This window comes from Sardina pilchardus, chromosome 19, assembly GCF_963854185.1.
Source record: "Sardina pilchardus chromosome 19, fSarPil1.1, whole genome shotgun sequence".
Taxonomy (NCBI): domain Eukaryota; kingdom Metazoa; phylum Chordata; class Actinopteri; order Clupeiformes; family Clupeidae; genus Sardina; species Sardina pilchardus.
In genome coordinates, this window is record NC_085012.1 from 15,376,567 (window position 1) to 15,385,309 (window position 8,743).

The 8,743-nt window shown below is 40.7% G+C and overlaps 1 protein-coding gene across 1 annotated transcript; it reads right to left on the bottom strand.

Annotated features, from left to right (window-relative positions):
* Nucleotides 1–4,149: 4,149 nt before the first annotated feature.
* On the bottom strand, nucleotides 4,150–6,965 carry ccl20b (chemokine (C-C motif) ligand 20b). Its single transcript, XM_062521556.1, has 4 exons — nucleotides 6,804–6,965; nucleotides 6,541–6,643; nucleotides 5,820–5,897; nucleotides 4,150–5,506 (listed from the first exon to the last, which is right to left on the bottom strand). The coding sequence occupies exons 1-4, from the start codon at nucleotides 6,883–6,885 to the stop codon at nucleotides 5,467–5,469; spliced, it is 303 nt and encodes a 100-aa protein (XP_062377540.1). The 5' UTR covers nucleotides 6,886–6,965; the 3' UTR covers nucleotides 4,150–5,466.
* Nucleotides 6,966–8,743: the final 1,778 nt, after the last annotated feature.

Here is an 8,743-nt window from a genome sequence, read left to right on the forward strand (position 1 = left end):
TTGGGGTTTGTTGTCTGTAAATTTAATAGATTCGGGCAAATTTGAAGTTGAATGAGTGTGCCAAATTTCAGAACTCTGGAGTGTATGGTTGGCTGGGAAATGGGCAATGTGTAATAATAATAATAATTAAAGCTGCGAGCAGCAATGTGGGGGCCAAGCTTTGGAAATTTGGAAAGACAAACTCCCCTCTGCCCCTCCCCCTGTGACCACCATAGAGGAGTATTTGTGTGCTTTTGTCTGGGCTTGAGAGAGAGAGAGAGATGAAAGCGTTACTGAAAAATGAGCTGACGTCCTGTGATTATAGCACCCCCCTAGTGGTCAAAAGACATGACATGGGAGAGTGGGCGTGTGCAAATGGAACGCCCCCCCCCCCCCCACGACCACCATAGAGGAGGGTGTGTGTGCTTGTGTCTGGGTTAGAGAGCGAGAGAGATGAAAGCATTAATGAAAAATGAGCTGACTTCCTGTGATTATAGCACCCCCCTAGTGGTCAAAAGACATGAAATGGGAGAGTGGGCGTGTGCAAATGGAACCCCCCACCCTACGACCACCATAGAGGAGGTTGTGTGTGCTTGTGTCTGGGTTAGAGAGAGAGAGAGATGAAAGCGTTAATGAAAAATGAGCTGACTTCCTGTGATTATAGCGCCCCCCTAGTGGTCAAAAGACATGACATGGGAGAGTGGGCATGTGCAAATGGAACCCCCCCACGACCACCATAGAGGAGGGTGTGTGTGCTTGTGTCTGGGTTTGAGACAGAGAGAGAGTAGATGTGAAGAAAATAGCCAAAATTAATTTCAATTTTTTTTTTGTGTGTGTGTGTCCTTGGGATGTGTTCCTAAGTCCACTTACCAAGTTTTGTTTCGATAGGTGAAAGTGTTGTTTATTATAGCGCCCCTAGTGTTCAAACGTCACCAAATTTAGTGTAGGTCCTCAGGATGTGCTCACAAGTCCACATACCAAATTTGGTGTTGATACGAGAAAGTTTTGCTAATTATAGCGCCCCTAGTGTTCAAACGTCACCAAATTTAGTGTAGGTCCTCAGGATGTGCCCACAAGTCCACGTGCCAAGTTTGGTGTTGATCCGAGAAAGTTTTGCTAATTATAGCGCCCCTAGTGGTCAGAGTACTCCAAATGTATTGTGCGTCCTCAGGGTGGGGTCCCAAGTCCATATACCAAGTTTGGTTTTGATACTTGAAACCGTTGCTGAGATATGAGCCTACTTCCTGTTACTATAGCGCCCCCACAGTTGTCAAAGGGCACCAAAGTTATTGAGGCCTCTCTTAATAGGGTTCTGAGCCCATGTTCTAAGTTTGGTCTTGGTACATGAAAGCCTTGCTGAGATATAGGTTCACTTCCTGTGTGGCGGCTTCGCCGCCAATTTGGATTGGCTGTTAGAGGCCAGCACTTCCGTCAATTGTTCCACAAAGCAAGGCAATAAGAAAGCATGGTCTGAAGATGATGTGTGCAAATTTTGGTGAGAATCGGATGAAATTTGAGACCTGTGAAACTTTTTGGAAGTTTTGACCTTGGTCTGTTGGTGGCGCTACAGCAATCATGGAAAAGTCTTGTTAATTGGTGGGTGGGGCCTTGACTTTTGCCTTAATACACTGAGCAAGTTTCAGCTTGATAGGTTCAAGCATAGCAGAGATATTTGCATTAATGTTGTTGCTTGGCTCCCAATAAACTCTTTGGGAGGGATTTACCCACAATGCTCAGCTCCAAATCGTCCAAATTTTCACCCACCGTCGCAGAGAAAACTGTGGCGAGAGTGGGCTATATATAGAGAATGAACCAGCAGGATGTTTAACAGTGAGTAAGTCCCTCTATCCCTTTCGAGGCTGTGGCATTGCTAAGATTCACATGGCCTCCGGCTGAGGCACAGCAGCGGAAAATCCCAGGTGTCTTACCACCCAGTAGGTGGACAGACGTAGTGGTCATCCAGGAAGTCCATGGGAAAATATGGGAAAGCTAACCCCCCCCCCCATGACCACCATAGAGGAAGGTGTATGTGCTTGTGTCTGGGTTTCAGAGCGTGAGATGAAAGCATTAATGACAAATGAGCTAACTTCCGATGAAAGCATTAATGAAAAATGAGCTGAGTTACTGTGAATATAATGCCCCCCTAGTGGTCAAAACACAAGAAATGGAAGAGTGGGCGTGTGCAAATGGAACCCCCGCCCCCCACAACCACCATAGAGGAGAGTGTGTGTGCTTTTGTCTGGGTTTGGGACAGAGAGAGAGTGGATGTTAAGAAAATAGCCCAAATTAGTTTCTAATTTTTTTTTTTTTTTGTGTGTGTGTGTCCTTGGGATGTGTTCCCAAGTCTTGATACGTGAAAGCCTTGCTGAGATGTAGGTTCACTTACTGTGTGGCGGCTTCACCGCCAATTTGGATTGGCTGTTAGAGGCGAGCACTTCTGTCAATTGTTCCAAAAAGCAATGCAATAAGAAGGCATGGTCTGAAAATGGTGTGTGCAAATTTTGGTGAGAATCGGATGAAATTTGTGACCTGTGAAACTTTTTGAAAGTTCTGATCTTGGTCTGTTGGTGGCGCTACAGCGTTTGTTGAAAAGTCTTGTTAATTGGTGGGTGGGGCTATACCTTTTGCGTTAATACACTGAGCAAGTTTCAGCTTGATAGGTCTAAGCATTTTAGAGTTATTTGCATTAATGTTGTTGAGAAATTGATGAATTTTGACCTGTTGGTGGCGCTACAGGTTTGAGGTTAAGAGTCTGTAAATTGTGGAAAGTGGTCATTGGCCATAGAGGAATATGTGTGTTGAATTTCAAAACGTTTAACTGTATGGTTCTATGGTTTCCATAGAGATTTAAGTTTAATGTCTGTGTGGCGGCTTCGCCGCCGATTTTGATTGGCTGTTAAGGGCAAATAATTTTGTCAATTCTTCCGAAAAGCAATGCAATAAGAAGGCATGGTCTGAAGATAGTGTGTGCAAATTTTGGTGAGAATCGGATGAAATTTGTGACCTGTGAAACTTTTTGAAAGTTCTGATCTTGGTCTGTTGGTGGCGCTACAGCGTTTGTGGAAAAGTCGTGTTAATTGGTGGGTGGGGCCATACCTTTTGCCTTAATACACTGAGCAAGTTTCAGCTTGATAGGTCTAAGCATTTTAGAGTTATTTGCATTAATGTTGTTGAAAAATTGATGAATTTTGACCTGTTGGTGGCGCTGGAGTTTTGGGCTCTGGGGTCTGGAAATTGAGGTAAGTGGTCATTGGCTCAGGGAGAATAAGTGTACCAAATTACCCAACTTTTTACTGTATGGTTCTTTGGTTACATAGAGAATAGGTTCACATGCTGTTTTTTGGTGCGTCACCAACTTTGATTGGCTGTGACAGGCAAACGCTTATGAATATTTATTAACATAGTGATAAGTCTTGAGTGGCCTTGTCTGAAGGTCATGTGTGACAAGTTTGGTAAGAAATTGACAAAATTTGAGACCTGGGTAACTTTTAGAAAAATTCAGCCTGACCTGTTGGTGGCGCTGGAGTTTTGGGGTTTGTTGTCTGTAAATTTAATAGATTCGGGCAAATTTGAAGTTGAATGAGTGTGCCAAATTTCAGAACTCTGGAGTGTATGGTTGGCTGGGAAATGGGCAATGTGTAATAATAATAATAATAATAATAAGAATACGTACAATCACTAGGAGGTCCTCGCAGCTTCGCTGCTTGGCCCCCAATAAGAATACGTACAATCACTAGGGGTTGCCTCGCAGCTTCGCTGCTTGGCCCCCAATAATAACTCAAAATGACTATCGAATGTTATATGGTAGGCTGTTGTGAATGACTGTGCATTCCAGTTTCAAAGCCAATTAATAGACTGTTATCATTGAAAACCAACTATCAGTTTTTGTCTGTTAGTGTAAGTCAAGGTCAAGGACATGGATTTGCTAGACCCATTTTTTACATTCTTACACATGCATTTCCTCTTAATACCCACTAGATGGCGTCAAATGCTCCAATTAATGTCCTACTTCCTGAGAGAACGGCAATATATTTTTTTTGTCTTGTGATGCTTTGTTTTTTTGTATAATAGGCAATTATAGTGCATTTGATTTTTGTAAGCAATGATTACCATGTGTAAGCCATGTGATGTTATGCAATGCTGGTGGGGAAATAACAATTCAATATGCAGTTTTCACATAAAAAAAAGTTTTTATTACATATACAGAGATAAACGACAGTGACAGTGCAAATGATAAACAATATGCAATAACACATTAAAATGGTCATGAAACCTGCACAGTAACACTTATCAATGTCTTCAATACATGACTCTTAAGCAAAGTATAGGCTAAAGTGGAGCTGCTTTGGGCCCTGTTACGACCCCCTGTGCCCCAATCAGGCTCTGTGCAGTCAGTGCACGGGCAGTGCAGACCTGGTGGTGTTAATTACATATTGCACACACCTGATGAAGGTGTGGCTGCATATTTAAGGGGTTTCTACACACTCCCTGTTGGGGCACTATCTTTCGTTATGGGCACTGGGTGCCATTGAGGCATATACTCTCACACTACTTCTTTTCTCTTTAGCATATACTCTTTAGCATATACTTACTTACTTTCTTACTACTGACACAGGCATCGCGCACATACACTTAATTTATCTTTCTTTCCCCTAGACATTTGACTACAGATATTTATTATCTTTGGCTACTTTAAATAAATACTTTTCGGTTAACCTTAATTCTGTTGTCTGCCTCCATTTTATGTTATGGCTAAGAGCCAGCCGTAACAGGCCCTTAAATAGTCTGTCATCTATAAAGTTCAGAAGAAGTCATTGGCATATAATCTGCTAATTTTAGATATCTGTCATACTCTACTTTCAGTTTTAAACCTTTGCTCCGGTGTTGGTATGAACATTTACTTGGAGTGATCCACTGGTAAGAGACTCCTTTCAACTTTGCCTTTCTACACAACTGTATGTCAACCAAAAATTCAGCTGTGCGGAGGCATACCATTGCAACAGTCTTTTAAGTCTTTTGATCTAATGGCAAACTGCCAAGAACACATGCCAGAAATTGTTCTGGTACTAGCCAATATGTACATAAATCAATATATCACATGTTTAGATGTTACAGTAACACAGTTTTCCATACTTTTTGCACATATAGATAACTAGGCCTATGATCAGTTTGTCAACAATAGCTTCACATTACATGGTATGGTACTATGTCATTACACAAGCCGTCTGGCATACACTTTCTGTTCATACAAATGAACATTAAATTAGAAAACAACAAATGTGTCTTTTGGGAAAACACAACCCTGTTTCAGTGTGATTACAATAATGTTGGAGAAGAATAGAATGGGGATCCTCTTCCATGTACAGGTGTAAGGTGGCTAAGATGAAGAATGATGGGTGGAACAGGTCACAATAGCATCTCGGGACCAGAACCGCCATTTAATCTCTTCTGCATACTGCCATTTTGAAAAGCATCAGGTGGATTAACTCATTTTTTGACCGGTGATGACATTTTTGCTGCTTTCACCCTGAGAAAATATAATAGTAGCAAAACTATTATAAATGATTTTACTCTATAATCATTGTAAAATGTTATCAGGATGACAGTTTTAGAGCACCAATTGACTGACACACTTGTCTACTTTACTTTTAGAATAAACTTTACTTTGACTTACAGTAACTTATATTATGTGAACTGAATACATAATGTTTGAAAGACCTGTAGTTATTCACAAATCTACTGAAAGAGTAAACCACTAAACTATGTAGCTTTTTTTTCAACTTTTCTATGTGGCATCCATTACAGACCACAAATGAGTTAATAAAAGAAAAACCACTCACTTCAGACACTGAACTCTACGCTGGGTCCATTTCATATCAGGGTTTGCACAGATTAACTTTCCTGCAACAGTGTGAAAACTGCAAGAGAGAGCAAAGACTTGTCAGACAAGAACTCCAGCAGGTAGACGTCATTTAGCATATACTGTACACAGTCCCTGCAGGATACAGATAAGATTACTTTTCACTAAATTCACTAAATACTAAAAAGCCTTTACAAATTCAAATATAACAGCACAGTTACAGAGAAGCAGATATTTAACCACTGAAAACCAACTAAAAATAAATAATACACAGTTTTTCATTTTCATTCTAGATAATGCATCTAGAGTCGGCACAGTGTGGATAGTCTGATAGCCTAAAAAAAATGATTGCACTTAGACCATGGCTCCAGTGTGGGTGAACTGTATTAAATAAGAGGTGCAGGAATATGACACAGACCCCTTAAGCTGAAGATACAAGGCAACTTTTTCAGCAATGTTGCTGGGCAGTGTTCCTAATGTGCTTTTGGCACGTTGTCATTGATACTGAACAAAACATTTTTTCTAAAAGAACCCAATCATCAGAAGTCACATTTTCATCCAATCAGACCACACAGAACTGCTTATGTGGTTGATAAGATTAATCATAGTTAAACTAAAACCTGTAGCAATGGTGCCGCTTTGTCTACTGATGTTATCGCATACAAGCAGTCTTATACTTAATAATTAACATGATAACTCACATAATGGCTTTAATATCACAGGAGGTGTGGATATCCTGCATTGTGTAGCCTTTCAGCTTCTGACACCGGATAGGTTTTTTGTAGTAGGACAGGCAACACATTGCTGCATTGAGGAAACAGAACCAAAAAATGTTTTAGGTGGAACACACACACACACACACACACACACACACACACACACACACACACACACACACACACACACACACACACACAATCATATAGACATTAAATGCATATGTAAATGTGCCAATAATATCTACCTGATTCTGTTGACAAAATGCAGGTGTTGAGGATCACAATGATGGTCAGTAAGGTTAGAGTACATAACCTGGAGCTTCCCATGTCTCTTCAGTGCAAGTCCTGTGATAAGAGAAATCAGAGGCAAGAGTAGTCTGGTGGGCCTGCAAGATCATACTGTGACAAAAAAGGAGCACCGGGCTCTTTATAGTAGGTCTGTCCAGCTTCTATCAGGGATTTTCCCATCGTCCTTTTTACTTCCTTGTACTTCAGCCCGCGAAGCGCACCTGACGTAACACCTGATCCCTCCCTGTTAAGTTGCATGGCTGTGTTGAAGCATACTCTTTCTAGCACAGTTCATACAAAGAATGTTGGTGCATTAAATGAATGCTGAAGGATCACATATGTAAGTAGGATATATGGAACGCCGGTCTGAATACACGATTTACACAAATGGTAATAGTCTCATGGATAATGGTTCATTATGTGTATTGATTCTTTATTTGTAGTATAGAACACCAAATATGAACACTAGATATGAATTATGGTCAGTGGGAGTCAGGGAACATGAAATATGTATTTTTTTTTTTATCCTAGATCAGATGTCATTGGAATGAGTTAAGCATGGCATCCTGTCTTGTGTGGAGGTGGAAACTCAGCTCTGCTCATGCTGATGGCCCAAACCGGCTGCGCAGACCTGAGAATGCAGCAGTTATAGTCTAATGTAGCCTATGAAGAATGTTAATTCAAAGAGTAGTTTTTATTGTACAACAGAATGGACTTTGTTCTCTTCTCCAACCATGGCTGGACAGATAAGTGAAATGCAATGCCGTTTAGGTCTCATTTATCAAACCATTTCATTACTGTATTTTACTGTTCATTACCATTATTCAAAACACCTTGAGGAACAGTTCAGTGGTGAACTGACCATTTGACCAAACAGCAGGATTTTACATGTCCTGGAATACTGCCAAAACACTTTCCTTTGTACAATGTCTGTTTAGAAAACATTAACATGCTGAATGAGTGATTAGTCACTGATTATAGGCCTGTCAAGTTGCCTGCCAAGTGTTTCTTTCTCTATTCTTTCTCTCCTTCAAACATGATCTGCAAACAGTCTAGTCAGTGACCCATGAGATGTCAGTACCACTCAAGGTGGCAGCGGTTGCTTTTTTGAAAAGATACATGTCTGTAGTTAACATTTTTGTATGATAACCCTTCTGGAGTCACAGCTAAAGATTGTTATCGCAACAGAACATGGCAGAGACAGTATGCTCACGAGTGGCTCCTTATCACATCGGGAGTGGCATCTTCACCCACAGTTGAGGTTGGTTGGGGGTGTGGCAGCACTTTGAATCCTTAGAGTCATGCCAATATTTCAGTGTTTGCATGTTGTATCTCTGATGCTACCTGATGCCACAGAATTAAAAGAAAAAAGACGATTTAGGCTGAAATGGCAGGAAAATGTGTGTAATAAAAGCTTGAAGAGCTCCAGGGTCGGCTGTGTTTGTCCAAAGTGTTCACAAAAGGACTTGAATGAAAGCCTAGATTGCCCTCCAAACATAATAAAATACAACTATGTCTTTAACAAAGGTCAATAGCAAGATAGGCACCTGCGTCAAAAATGTGTTTTTTAATGGGGGAGGGTTAGCCTACTTTAACAGCTGATTACGCTACTTTAGCTGTGACTCCAGAAGAGTTATCATACAAAAATGTTAACTACAGACATGTACAGTATCTTTTCAACCTTTGCCACCTTGAGTGGTACCGACATGTCATCTGGCATGGACTAATCCTTAGACATATGAGATATGCCTTTTTGGAAATTTCCATAGTAAATGCAACTGTCATACATTTCAGGACTTTTACTTTTGATACTTAAGAACAGGAATTCTACTTTTACTGGAGAAACATTTAACCATGTGTATCTCTACTTTCACTCAAGTACAGAATTTGTGTACTT